At 46.2% G+C, this 15,062-nt stretch overlaps 1 protein-coding gene across 1 annotated transcript; it reads right to left on the bottom strand.

Annotated features, from left to right (window-relative positions):
- Positions 1 to 870: 870 nt before the first annotated feature.
- Positions 871 to 11,079, bottom strand: LOC129326701 (uncharacterized). Its single transcript, XM_054975040.1, has 5 exons — positions 10,522 to 11,079; positions 8,975 to 9,070; positions 6,496 to 6,904; positions 4,335 to 4,541; positions 871 to 3,567 (listed from the first exon to the last, which is right to left on the bottom strand). Exons 1-5 carry the CDS (start codon positions 11,026 to 11,028, stop codon positions 3,359 to 3,361), a joined length of 1,428 nt encoding a protein of 475 aa, XP_054831015.1. The 5' UTR covers positions 11,029 to 11,079; the 3' UTR covers positions 871 to 3,358.
- Positions 11,080 to 15,062: the final 3,983 nt, after the last annotated feature.

Genomic DNA, 15,062 nt, shown 5'->3' with positions numbered 1-15,062 from the left:
AAAAACTTTATCATTCTTGCTATTTTTTTTATCATAACCAAATTTATTTAAAAGTAGTGATTACAAGTTTCTTATAAACATGAATACCAGTTGGCCCTCAACCAATACACCCCAACTATGAATTATACCTTTGCTTGTGTGGGACATTCTTGCCATTCTCAGGTGTTTCTGTACTTGGGCCGCAACACAATAACTATCGACAATGTGCTGCACCCTATAGTATCTTAGTACATGTACTGTTGGTCTCTAAGGTGCTACTGGACCCACATCTTGCTCTTAGTACATGTGCTGGATCTTAGTTTTTGCCATCTGAGGCATTGGGGAAAACGAACGTTGTAAAAGAAAGTGTTTAACCTGAATTGATTCTCATACAGTCATAATCTGGTTAGCAGTATTCTTAGATATCAAGTTGAAGTTTATAACATTTAATATTGTATCTTCATATACATTATAGCATTTTAGTTATGGACAAAATTAGTCACATTTGAAACACATGTTGGCTAGATAGTCAAAATGGGATCTGGGAGATCCTGGTTCAAATCCCACTTTGCTATGGAAGTTTGTCGGGTATTGTTGGGCCAGGCAGACACTTTTTCAGCTTAAGCTATCTCATAGGTCTGTTGCGAGGATAAAATGGAGAAAGGGAGATTGTCATAAGCCACTCTGGGTACCCAGTGGGGAGAATAAATGAGTAAAATTCATATATGCAGGAATTATATAAATGCTATAGATGCTTATATAAAAATCTTCATACTAGACTCTTAAGTAAAACTTTGTCTTAAAGGATTTTAGTGATTCTTAAAGAGAAGGTATGGAAAAAATTTCAGTGTTCCCCAAAATTTCTAATTTTCCACTGGAACCCCACCCCCCACCCCCACCCCCACTTTTTGAAGGGCCTTCATATTTCTCAGCTAGTTTCCATAAGCCTGACGCTCTTCTTGTTGTTCCATCTTGCAGAATTGTCAGCCTCGCATCTGTATAGGTAGATGATCCTGCCCAATCAGGTGATTAGTCTATTAACACGTCTAAAGAAGAGTTTCTGTTGGAGGGAGCAACTGTCCTATCACAGAAATATTCCTCCCTAAGGGAATTGTTGGATCCAACCCAATGAAACATTAAAAAAAAAACCTTTGGCAACTCAGTGTGCTTTAATTAGGACAATTCAGAACCCCTATAAGAAAATGAATGAAATGGTGGCTACTATTGAGATGATTATTTTGCTTTTGTAATGGCTGATATAATGACCCACACTAAGTTAAACAGCTTCCTGTCTTTGAATTTAGACAGCATAAAAGTGAATCTTTTTCCCTCCGGTGAAATTATCACTCCAGGCATGGGCTGTTTTTAACTTTCAGTCTGGAGCAGCTCCTGGCACTGAAGAATTTCAGCTGCTCAGCAAGAAGAGGTGATTATGGGAAGGAGCTGTGTGGATTCCATAGTAGAGCCCATTTCTGCAAACTGTAGAGAGAGTCATTCAGAAACTAGATGCTCCTTGTAGATGCAGAAACTGGGTACATGCATCAGCCACAGAAAACCTTTTAAAATGGGGTTAGAAGATAGTTCGAGGCAGGCTAACCAGATGTCCTACTCTAAGCGCTATTTTTTTCTTCTTTTTATCCCTTATTTTGGAGGGAAGATGGCAAGGCATAGCCTGATCTCATCAGATCTCAGAAGCTAAGCAGTACTTGGATGAGCAGCAGCCACCACGGAAGACTCTATAGAGGAAGGAACTAGAAAACCACCTCTGCTTCTCACTTGCCTTGATAGCCCCTTACTGGGTTTGCCATAAGTTGATTGTAACTTGATGGTGCACACACATGCACACAAATCTCTTATCTAGCTAAGTGCAGATGTGGTGGTGGAAAGTGCCGTCAAGTCATAGTTGATAATGTATGGCAAACTCCTGTTGGGGTTTTCAAGACAAGAGACTAACAAAAGTGGTTTGCCAGTTCCTTCCTCTGCAACCCTGGCCTTTCTTGGAGGTCTCCCATCCATTTACTAACCAAGTCTGACCCTGCTTAGCTTCTTAGATCTGATGAGATTGGGCTTGCCTGGGCTATCTAGGTTGGGGCAGGGTTGACACACAAAACTGAAATTTAGATTGTATTAACTGTTCATTCCCTTTCCTAGTTCCTTTGGATTCTTGTTCCAGGATACATACAATCATTGGGCACAGAAGGGATCTCTAGGGTCATCTAGTCCAACCCCCTGCACAATGCCTGATCAAGATACATGATCAAGATTCAGCTCTACATAGTAAGGTGTAGATTGACTATTTGGAAGATCAGGAAATGATGGCCATATTATGGAATGAATCATGAATTGCTTCTGGAGTGGGTACTTTCAACTAGCTAAGCTGAATGTAGAACAGTCAATGGTATCCTGAAGAAGTTAGGTGCGGGGGGCAGTTTCTCCTCTGAAATTGATCATGGTCAAATCATATCCTCAAAATTTATATTCATCAGGAATTTGGGGCCACGCTGACACCACCAAAGAGGAATTCAAAGAATCCTTAACAGTAACTTTGGATGTCCTTAAGAATACCTCTTTGAGTCTCCTTCTATCTCATGTGACCTGAGTTTGTAAGAGGAGGAGTTTGGTGAAAGTGTGGATTGGAGTCTAATTCTGGTGTCATTTTGGCAAAAAGTTCTCAGCTGAAGGCATGAAGTTGTTATAGGATATGAGAAGTTTGCTTATTCTATGCAGATGCAGAGCAAAGGAGACCTCTGCACAGGGCTGGCTCCAGCATTGCCGGCACCTGAGGCAACTTAATGCTGCCTCTGTGCACGTGTGTGCACCAGACTGTGTGTGACGTCATCACGCAGGGGCTGGTGCGTGCATAGGGGGCCTTCCAGCCCTCCCATTCAATTGTTCTGCATGCCTGGCCCGCAGAACAACTGAACGGGAGGCTGCCTGCTCAGCTGCCCCACGCTGCCGCCACCAGCATGTGCTCCTGGCCAGCGGTGGTGGCAGCAGCTCTGTGGCGTGCGTCCCTGCCCCCGGGCTGGCACCCCTCCAGCGCCTTAGCGCCCTGAGGTGGCAGCCTCATCAGCCTCAAAGGGCAGGCCGGCCCTGCCTCTGCACCCCAGCAAGACACAGGCTTCTGTAAAAAGACTCCTGGGATGGTAAATTAGAGTATTTCCAGCATACACTGCATGAAAAAGACTCTTCAGCTCTTCAACACCATTCCTCTTTAATGGGCCTCCCCCTCTACTCTTTCAGAGGATTTATTTGCTTGCTAAAAAGATGGACATTCTGCCTTTCTATGATGATCTCCAAAATAAGTTACAAACAAACATGAACAGCACAAACATTCCAAACAGCAGCAGGTCAAACTCAAAAGCTGTGCAGTCTCCTGTCAGCTCTCCCGTGTGAGCTGCACAATGGCTGCTGCCAAAGAAGCCACAGCGTCCTCATTGGCCTGGCAGTGGTAGAATCCATCTTCAATGGAGTAGCAGGCATGCACAGTGGCCACCAGGGCTGGGTGCTGAACTTGCGCCTTGTCAGCCACAAATGGCTTGTCCTTTGCCTTATAATGGAGAACCACCAAGAGGATCTTCTGCATACCTGAAAGGGGATTCAGAGCAATAACAATTCCTTGAAACTTTTAATTTTCCAATATACTAACCATACATAATGTAATTATAATGTTATTTAACACTAATACTACCCTTATTTACAATATTAGTGAAGGGTGTTAAACGATACATGATGATTAATAAAATACAAAATCAATATATTTCTTTGGTAAGGAAAGTTCCATAGAAGCATAATTTGAAGTATAATCAAAAATGGAAACCATTTTTCCAAATAGCTTGATTGGTATGCTAGGTTATCCGTTATTGCTATTTGTGATGAAATGGAAAGGAAGGGGAGGGAGTGGCTGGATAGACAACAGTGCCCAATCAGAATGAAGGAATGAAGTGGGCTGGCAGAGGGTGGGAGGGGGACAGGTGGAACACTAAAAGATGGGAGAAACAGTGTGCATAAGGAAACAGCAGACTGGAAAATGGATTTTTTAAAAAAGTTGAAGCGCTCCCAGGAAAGCCATGGAAAACCTGTATAGTAGCCAGAGTGACTACTCATGGCAGCAAATCGGGTGCAGGTGGTCATGGAAAAAACACTGCAGTATGGGAATTGAACCAGCAACATTGGCTCATGTGGAAAGGTTGCAGAGGCTGCCCAAAGTTGGGCTTGTCCGTAGTTTGGATCTGATGCAAATGTGACCAAAGGAAAAAAACTGGGAAGCCAAGGGAGGAGGCTGGTTGTCATGAACATCCAAAGCCATTTCATGTACCTGTCTTGAGCCCACACACCTTAAAAGACCTACTTACTTTTGAAACCATTGAGAGCGTTGTCAATATCAGTGCCTGCACGAAGGGCTATGGGCAAAAACAACACCAGAAGGTGCCCCGAGTCCTCTTCATACTCCTTCACCTGGAGTGAGACCTTGTGGCCAACCAGGACCTTAGCAACGTCCCCCAGAAACTGCTTCTCGTAACCGCGTGTCTCCCCACTTACCCGGACCTGTACAGGGAAGGCTGGGGCAGGAGAAAAGGTGGAGGAGAGGGACAAAACTCCATTAATTTCCTAAAGTCTGATCCCCCCCAAAATACTTTAGCCAATTTCAATTGCCCAGCAGCCCTTGCTGTGAAAAGCACAGAATTTTCCTCTGGGTTAGAAGTATACATGACTAACAATGCATCTATGTATATTTTTGTTATCAATTAAACCTGAATAACTACCACTGTCTATTCCAGAATAACAGTCATCACCACTAACTAGAACAGCCATGAACCCATTTGTGGGGAGGGCAGGGTATAAATGTTGATAAAATAAAATGGTTATCCATAAGCACATCTTGAATTGTACCTCTGGCTCTGGCTGTTCACAAGCATCAAACGATCGTTGCCATTTTAATCCTACACTTTCTGCAAAGAGCTCAGGGTGGCATGCAGGGCTCCCCCCACATTTTATCCCCATAACAATCCTGGGAGGTAGGCCCAGCTGAGAAAGCGTGACTGGCCCAAAGTCACCCAGGGAGTTTCATGGCAGAGTGAGGAGCCGGGTCCCCCAGGTTCTTGCCTAACACTAACCACTACTCCACTCTAATTCTCATGCTATCATCATAGAAAGTGAAGTCCACAGTTTATGTTGAAGCAGTGGTTAAAATGTAAGACTAGAAACAAGGAAGTACAGCGCTTGAGTTCCCACTCCACTATGGAAACCTGACCTTGGGCCTGTCACACTTTATCATCCTTACAAGGTGGTGGTTGTGAGGATAAAGTGGAGGAGGAGAGGATGATGTGATAAGCCCTCTTTGGGTCTATAAAAACAAACAAAGCGTTGCTTCCTGGTTGTGCAGTAGCTTCTGCTGACAGTTGACTCAGCATTCCAGATTGCTTTCCGGCTTCACAGGGATGCTGCTGAGTCAACTGTCCTGCAGCAGTTTATCCACATGCCCCCCTTCCAGGCTACCGTATCTGAGTTTGGCTGCCTGGAAGCTCAGGGCAGGGGCAGCAGTTACGGCACCATCAGGAAGCAGCGACATCTCTGTTCATAGCTGGGGGACTTTGACTTGGAATATTTATCACAAAGGAGGGGCAGCATAATGGTCAGCTGTGGATCAGGTCACAGGCCTGTTACCATCTAATCAGGGTCTAAGACCTCCTTCCGCGATCTCGAGTTAGGACTGCCATCCCAGCACTGGCAACTGGTGGGAGGGGAACACAGGCCAAATGGTGTTGCGTAACACTGTGACATCACTTCCAGTTGTGTAAACAGAGGTGATGCTGCTGTGTTGCATAACATTTTAGGATCTCCCCAAAAGCACAGGGATCAGAGATATTCCTAGAGTGTTATATGACCTAGTGATGTCAGTTCTGGGCTCCTAGCTGAAAGTGATGGTGTGCTCTCAGGCAATGCCATTTGATCCCTGGCACTGCATTGAGCACAGGCAGGAAACAGGAAGAGCCAGTGGAGCATTTCCCACTCTCAGTGGACATCTGGCAATCCTATCTCCAGCCCTTGACATACCCCAAGCACTGTCCATATATGGGTGAAACAGAAAGTGTGCAAAACAATATCCATAAAAGTTATAGCGAGGCCTACAAGAGAATCCACAAATTGTTTCTGTTAAAGAGAGATGGACTATTCTGGTTCAGACATAAGCACAGTTGCATAAATTATTCTGCTATTGGAATTCTGAGCTTTTGTGACTCCAGAACTGGATTTTCTTCCCAGGTTGTAAAATTAGGACACTACCTAACTACTTCTTGGAAAACACATTGCCATCTATTGTACAGGCCACATGCTGCTCTATTAAGGCATGGAGGGAAGGAAGCCCCACTGCCAACAACCAAGATGTGCTACTGGCCTGCCTTAAATATCACCCCAATTTTCCAAAAAATGTCCAGGTAGGAATGACCCTTGCTTCCAACTACATCTCTATTCCTTGACCATTATCAGATCTCCTCTCGATGCTTTGATATATACCTATAATCTGTGGAACCGGCATTTTATCTGCTGTTGTCTCGCTCTTGGGTACCTGGCCCCTCTGAAGCTCTTGAAGCTCTTGCCGAAGCTCCTGATTCTCGGCTTCCATGCTGGATAACACTGCCTGCAGGTTGGATAACAGGACCCCATGGCTGTCCTTGAGCTCCTGCAGTTCCTGCCGAAGCCTTTGATTCTCAGCAACCAGGGGATGTTCGGGGACTCTCTGGCTGACCTGTCGCTTCTGCAGCATTTGCTGAAGCTGCTTCACCTCAGCCTGCAAGGAGCGTACTTGGAGGGCCTCCGTCTGAAGCCGCTGGTTCTCAGCCAGCAAGTCAGTCACAATTTGGAAGGGTCTCTCCAGGGCCTGAAGGAATTCCAAGGACTGGGGATGTGAGGAGTTCCGCAGAGCCTGCAAGAGAGGAAAGGCTGTCAATCACCACAAGAGGGAAATGGGACTATCCCCAGAGCGCAGGGTCATGTGGGAAAAGCTCACAGCAGGCACCAGGGCTCCTGAGAAGTAGCTTAGATATAAGATGCTCTCTCGTAAGACTCTAAGACCCCTGGGAGATCAGACCAAGGGTCCATCTGGTCTACCATCTTGTTTCCAGTAGTGTCCAGCTGCAGGCATTTACAAATGGGAATGAACGCGATGACTATAATGATCGGGAGGGGGTTTCCTCCCCCCTCCTGGTCACTATTTTTCCTCTGGTAGGCTGCCGCCACCCAAACTGAACAGGCCTGGGCCTTCACTCGCTGTTTGGGAAACTGGTGAGCCTCTGAGCATGTACAGATTTCTAGCAAATGGCTCAAGCAGAAGGCTCATAGGTAAGGACACAGCTTAACTAAAAAAAAAAGCTTTATTGGTTTACAGAAGAGAGTGCACAGTATACAGGAAGTTACCATAAACTAGGGTTGCAACGAATACAAAATAAATAAATAAATAAAAAGAGTCTTAATCTGTAACTAAACTTTGAGCGCTATCAAACAGACCTGCACATCCCCTACTAGGATGGGTGTTTGTCTTTGTGGAGGTAGAGGATAGAGACACGCCAACCTCTAGTACCTTCCCAACGCTAGGACAACCGCCTTCATCTCTCCCAGGATGGCAGTTTTTTATTCATTACACAAACATTCCAAAGAGGTGTCCGTCAGAGCAACAGGAGCCAATGGTGTTTTTTCCCCTGACGGCTTTAAAGCCCTCCCTTCCCTGCTTTCCCAGGGCATATTTAGAAAGGTGAGTCACAGGCCAGCTTAATATCTGAAAGAGGCCTGCAGGTATCAGCACTTATCATGACAATGTCCTTGCCTTGTTAATTGTCACAGCATCTGGTACACAGTGGTATATTGCTTCTGAACCTGGAAGCTGCATTCTGCTAGGGCTGGTATAGACCTCTCTCCCCTATTGTCTAATCCTAGCTTTTAAAAAGCTGCCTGTGCCAGCGGCCTCTTGCCTTAGTCTTCTATATTAGGCAACCTCTTCCCCTCTCCTGGTGCCTCATCTTCTCCACTGGGGAGAAGGGGGTATATATTAGGGAAAAAAATTCTGTCAGGCCCCGTGGAGGGTCAAAGTCCAGGGCCACAATGCCCCCCAGTATTTCCTTTTCCGTAGCCCAGGCTTAGTTGGTACACAAACAGGGAATTCCAACTTGTGCACCAACTTGTGCCAGTTAAGAGTTCAGGGGCAGCATTCTGTACTAGGTGGCTTATCATGAAATGCAGCCCCCCCCCTTCTAGAATGCATTACAACCATCGAACTCAACAACTGTAATCTCCCTGTGCAGCGTTATGCTGTGGGTTGTTTTTAAGCACATTGTTTATTACTGTTTTGACTAATTTTATTGAAGAGCATTAATTGCTGGATATTTTAGTTTGGGTATTCTCTGGTTTATGTTCTGCTGTTATCTACCTTGTTACTCTACTGGGAGAAAGGGAGGATGACAAAATTCTAAATAAATAATATAAATCTCTTTGATGGATTTTATCTCATCTTTTTCTAAAGAGCTCAGGGCAGCACCCGTGATTCTCCCTCTCCCCTTTTATCTTCACAACAACCCTGTGAGAAAGGTGAGATGGAGGTGGCGAGAAGGACTGCTTCACGGCAGAATAAGGCTTTGAACTGGTGAAGTTTTAGTTTTAAGCAGGGCTTTTTTCTGGGAAAAGAGGTGGTGGAACTCAGTGGTGGAACTCAGGACTGCACAATGATGTCACTTTGGGTCAGCTGGAACAAGGGGGGAGTTTTTTAAAGTTTAAATCGCCCTTGGTGAAATCAGTCACATGGCTGGTGGCCCCATCCCCTGATCTCCAGACAGAGAGGAGTTTAGATTGCCCTCTGTGCCAGCGCGGAGGGCAATCTAAACTCCCCTCTGTCTGGAGATCAGGGGGCGGGGCCACTGGCCATGTGACCATTTTCAAGAGGTGCCGGAACTCGGTTCCACCGTGTTCCCGCTGAAAAAAAGCCCTGGTTTTACGGCACCTTTACCTCTAGCTCTGCCTCCAGCTGGTTGGTTGTTGTTAGGGCCTTGTGTGTCTCTGGGATCAAAGAGGTTCTGGCCTCTCCTTTGCCCTGCTCCAGATGCTGCAACAAAAAAATAAAGAGCATTAAAAACCGCTGAAAATCTAACCACAAGTGAAAGACTCACCATGCAAGGAAAAAAAATGATGCAAGGATGGGACCATTTCACTGGGAATGCTGAACCAGAAGTGGAACCCAGAAGACCCCAGGACATTTATATCACATTATACCTTAGAAGAATGTTTTCTACTCTTCTCTTCTTTGTGATGTTTCTTCTCAGAAGAATCCTGTGAAGCCCAAGTTACGGGCGGGAAATGGAAGCTGAAAGTGACTTGCCTGAAGTCACATAATGTATCTGTGCAGAGATGGGGGAAAAGTGAAGATGTCCCCAGCTACTGCTCTGTACTGGTCTAACACATGCTGTTTGGACAGCACTTAGCACCACAGCAATGTCTTGGTGTAGCACAACAGACATTAGCAAAAGCTGGGCTTCCATTTGGGCCACATCTGGGGCTCTGCACATCACTTGCACTTCTTCCTCCCTCCATTTTGAGAACTGGAGGCTGTGGGGAAAACACAAGCGCAGCTCAGACTGGAGAAAAGGTGCTCTATGCCACCTCTCAAGGCCAGAGCCCATTTTTATCTTCGTGTATCCTTTTTACCCTTCTCCCTCCTGTAGATCTAAAACGTTATCTTATCTTGTCTGTCTGGCATTGTTTTTTGCCAAGAAAATTTGAATGTAAGCGGGCACAGCAACCATCATGCCAGCCCCTTTTTGTACCCTGGGCAGTATTTACACGGGATGTTAAGCCTACTCCCTTGTGAATTCCCAGAAGAGCCTTGCCGGGAAGTGGCCATTTGGATTCAGTTTCACTTTAATTCTGCACTTTGGGAACCAGCTGGGAGTCTTAGCACATCCTGGAGGGGGGGCACAGAAAAGTATCCAGCAGTTAAAAGCTCACCCCCCCCCCCGCCAATATTTGAGGGTGCTGTGGGTGCTTTGAGGAGGGCTTTCTACTCGGATTATAGGACTGTGTCATAAGAAATAGAAGAGTCAGGGAGTGTAGACTAGGCTATTGGGTGCTGTCTGCTGATGTAGATATGCTCCTACTGGGTAGTGGGGCATCGACAAAGATGTCGTTTTAATTACTTATGCTTTAATTCAGAAAGGTTTCGTCTATGCGTTCAGCTTTATACTAGTTTTCAAATCTGTGGTGACCATACCTAGTTGTATCTGTTTTCATTGAATGTCCCAACTGTTGATCATATTGTATTTTTGCTGTGAATGTTCTAGCTATTGCAATTGCGGTATGTAATCCACCCTGGATCACAGTGAGAAAGGCGGATCATCAATAAATAAGGACAACAACAACAGCAAATGCCAGGGATGAACCCGGAACCTGCCTTGGAATGGCCTGGCAGCATCTCTAAAACGCACCCCCTCCCTCGGAGCTGAAGGGGCCTGAGCCCCCGCACCTCTTCACAGCCGCGACGGGCCTTTTGGCCTTTCTCACCTTATGAGAGGCGCTTCCAGATTGGCTGCCGCTCTTCGAGGAGGATCCGGCATCTTTATTCCAGGACCATAACCGGGAAATCATTCTCTGCGGCGGGTGTCCTGCCTGTGCACCGGGGTCCTTGGCTGCTCCTGGGACTTGCCTGCCCTTCAGTGCCGACTCTTGGTTCCTGTTTGTTTCTGATCTTTCGGAACCCGGTAGGTAGGAGCCGCTATTTGGCGAAGCAGAAGCCCACGGATCCTGCCCCTGGGGCGCAGATCTCCGATCGCTACTTGGACCCGCTGTTTCGCTGGATCTTTGCCTAGGGGGCTCCCTTCGACCTACCCCTGCCCTGCGATCGGCTGTAAGATCCACACCCACAGCTTGGGGGGAGCGTTCGTAGGAGACGGGGCTCCTAGGAGAATCCTGCAAAGAAGAGCGTTGGGGATCGCCTCGTCTGTCTTTCTGCTGGAGGGCAGATCCCCTTGGTGCTGCCCTTGCAGGCTGAGGCTGGTGGGATCCCCACATCCGATCCCCTCCCTGGTCTTTCGCTTGCACTTCTCTCTTTCTCGGGTCGCCTCTGCTCTTTCCTTGCAATGGAAAAGGAAACCAAAACCTGCGCGGCGGATCAGCCCATGCGCTCGGAGCTCTCCGCGGCCCCCTAGCGGCCGCGGGACCCCATAGCTCCGTCCTATCCGCCTGGGGCGCTGGGCTTGCATCGGGTTCTTGCTCAGGCTCAGGCTCGCCTCTTCTCCCGCGGAATGACTGCTTTTGGTTTCCGGAAGTCAGGCCTCGACGTGCCTCTGAGGGCGTGCAGAGTTCCTTTCCCCCATGCGAGCACGCAGAGACGTGGTATGCTAGGGTGCTCCGGAATCTGTGGCTCTACTCAGTTAGCCTGCACCGGGCGGTGTCTGACATTTCAAGCATGTCATTAAGGACTAGAAGCTTGATTGGGGACAGGACAGTAAGGATGTCGTCATTGTAACACAACTCCCTGGGCAGGGTATGAATTTATCCACACTTCCGAATTTTGGCTTGTGTGTAAAAGTAACCATTCTTCCTACTATCACTTCCTGGTCTCCTGTTTGCTTAACTGCCCCCAATTTAGTCATATATTCCACCCCTTCCTTGGGATACAATTTTGACTCCCGTGAATTAGAATTCGTATTTCATTATCTTACTCTGGAATGCATCTCTGGTCCTATACAGAAGTCCCAGATGGCCAAAGAAATTTATGCTAACTCTCTTTTAGCCTTTATCCTTTTACAAATGAACTGGAAATTCATTGATTGGCTAGAGGAGGAAGGCATCATGAGATGGTCAAATTGTGAGCTTTTCCTGACTCCAAACTAGACAACTGAAATGTTTCTTTTCTTGTGTTAACTCAAATTAATGTATTCATAGGCAAAAAAGGAAAGAGATGTGAATGACTGTCTCCCAGTCAGTTTGGATGGATTCAAAATTCCCCACTCTCCACCGTTCTTCACACTGTCCCCTCCCTCAGCTTGTTAGTGCTTACATTTGAGCTCTGACACCTAATTGGCATTCAGATATTCAGAACCTAAATTGTTCAAAGTGTCCCCATTCAGCACTTGGGGTATTCTCTTCTTCTAGTTATTTTATCTCTTCTTAAAGATTTGACTGACTTAAAATTCCTAATATCGCAATGTGAACTCAACTTGTGCTGTTTGTACAGCTGGACATGGGAGTGGCCAAAAATGATTTGGTCTGCTCATTGGGCAAGTGTTTTCAAAGTCTTCACTTTATTAGAACAGCCGCAACATCCGCTAAAAGATACATTAACCACCAGGAGGTTGATATTTGTGCTTATTGTAAAAACAAATTGGTTAACTCTTATTGAGAAATGCTTAAATCTGCTCTAAAAATGTGTTATGAATTATTGTAACTTGTAACTAAGCCAGACAAGGTTTCTAAAATGAGGTCCTCTGTAGGGCTTTAATCCTGCAACACTGGGTCAGCTTACAGTTTCCAGTAAAAAGTGAAAATAAAATGGAAATAAAGCAGAGGAACTGGGACTTAAGTGTGCAAGTCAATTACAGCAGCCCAGTTCTTCCTCTAGGGAGGTCCCTACTGTTGTAAGCAGGTGGCTGGTAGGAGAACCTCACTGTGACAGGAGGCCTTCCGGGGTTGCTGCAGAGTTTGTAGTCACACAAGCCTCCATTCTGCATTTGCTAACAAATGACAAAATCAAAAAGAATGATGTCTAATCAAGACAAACTCTCCGCCTTCACACTGGTATAATTTATCTCAGAGGAAACGTGACAATATTTGACTGCACTCAAAGAATAGGTGGTCCACTGATGTTTTTTCTACCAGTAATTTGATTGACCCTTTGGCAAATCAAGGCCACCAGTTACTTGACAAACTGGAATTATTTAACCGGCATGTGAATTGATGCCCTTATCATTTTGGCCAGCAAATGAAAGCTCTCCCTAGATGAAGACATGAGCTTGTTACAAATCATGAGAGTAATATATATCTCTCCTGTAGACATGGAACAAAGAAAACTCTGCAACACCAACAGGAAACAGGCGAGAGGTTTATCTGCCTCGAGTAGGACTCTGGAGAGATGGTGTAATTTCCTAAATAATAAGATTGTGTGATGCAGTAAACCAAAGGAGCCCCCAAATTAATTTTCGTAAAGGCATGAAAAGGACACATTATCCCCTCTGCCCGTGGTGGCTTTCTTCCATTTTTACAGCAAAAGTTGATCAGTTAATCGTGTGCAAAAATTGCCCAATAGCAGCTGCCACTGAGGCAACAGCATCCTCGTTGGCCTGGCAGTGGTAGAATCCCTCTTGCATGGAGTAATGGGCGTGCACAGTCGCCACCAGAGCTGGGTGCGGCACCAGCTGCTGGTTGTCAAGGAAGAAGTGCCTGCTGCCCTTTGGCTTATGGTGGAGCACGACCAAGAGGCCCTGTGGCACACCTGAAAACAGAAAACAGAGCAACAACAGCTGAGGCTTCAGTAGGGGAAGGTGGAATAAAAAGGGACCAAGAGCAGACTGCTGTAAAGTGCTGGATATGGACTTTGTCTTTCAAATTAGATAATAAAGTTTTATGTTGTGGCCTAAGCCTGCCCGGTGGCCCAGTACAGACACTAAATTGAACTGAAGAACTGGAAGTCAAAAGAATGCGCAAACAAAATTGAGAACCATGAGCTTGAAGGCCTGTGGAAGCAGCTTTCCTTCCTGCTGTGAAAAAGAAAAGGGAGAGAGAGAGAGAGAGAGCTGTTTACAAGGGAAGGAGGGAAGTAGGACAGAACTGGGAACGGCACACGACGGCTACTCATAGGCTGTTTTTGAATTTTTCTTGTTTCTGATGAAGATAAGATGAAGGGAAACAAGCTGGAAGGGGGGAAGCCAAGTGAGGAGACCTGATTGTTGAATATAAAATCCTTCAGCTGTCCTGGGAAAGAACAGACACCTTTTCACTTGGGTGGGGCATGGAGATCTTCTGGAATTCCAACTGATCTACAGCAGTCAGTTCTGCTGGAGAAAATGGCTGTTTTGGAGGGATGGCCTGTATCCTCCAAACTCCCCCCCAGACCCCTCCCCCCTCAAATCTCCATGAATTTCCCTACTGAGAGCTGGCAGCCTTAGTTTTTCAAGCTGATACTGGCTTGAATACACTGCTCCTGGTCCCTAGGGCCATCTTCTTACTGAGATTTCTGCATTCAGAACTGATGCCCACAGTGCAGCTCTCATGAGCATCCCAAGCCATTTCATCTGCCTGTCCTGGACTCCCACTTGGGTGGGGTTTGCCCCACTGGCCATCTTAATAGAGGTACCTACCACCAAGATCCTTGAGAGCATTGCCTATGTCAGCAGCCACATGGGTAGCTGCAGGACAGAAGAGTAACAGGAAGTGCTCTGAATTCTCTTTGTAATCCTCTGCCTGAAGTGAGATCCCTTGACCAGCCAGGAGCTTAGTCACATTGTAGAGGAACTGCTTCTCACAGCCACCTGTCTCCCCTCTGACTTGGACCTGAACAGGGAAGGCTGCAGCAGAAGAAGGGAAGGTGGTGAGGGGTTATAGTAAAAAATGGCTACATTGGCTGCACCTCTAAATGGTTTGGTCAATCTGCCTTCCTTCTGAGGCTCTAAAGCCCAATTCCCAATTGAAAGCAGCCTGCCTACAGGTACAGTTGTGTATATGTTTACTTTCCCATACCAAAATCTTGTCTTATGCAAGAAGTCTATCAGACAAAGAGAAACCACTTCTTCATCTGCATGCATTTTGAAAAGCTTATTTGACACACTTTTATACTGGCTATTTCTTAATTCGGTCCATCACCGGCTAAAAATGCCGATGGGACAATTATGCAAAAGCAGTGAAAGGACCCACAAGGTTCAAAAGAAGTCTCTTATCTGATCCAAGGGCTTTTAAACAAGTTTTCCCTCTCTTCATGCACTCCCAGGTGCGGAACATGGATGGAACATGGATTGCCAGAGTGCAGGTAACGTGGCTGACTCTGTTGTGAAGGCCCGTGAAACAGCTTGAAAACACAGGACTACTGGAACTATGTATGTTTGGAGATG

This window comes from Eublepharis macularius, chromosome 1 (assembly GCF_028583425.1).
Source record: "Eublepharis macularius isolate TG4126 chromosome 1, MPM_Emac_v1.0, whole genome shotgun sequence".
In the NCBI taxonomy this organism is placed as follows: domain Eukaryota; kingdom Metazoa; phylum Chordata; class Lepidosauria; order Squamata; family Eublepharidae; genus Eublepharis; species Eublepharis macularius.
Note: the sequence above shows the minus strand (reverse complement) of the source record. Positions and strands in the feature narration are given on the sequence as shown.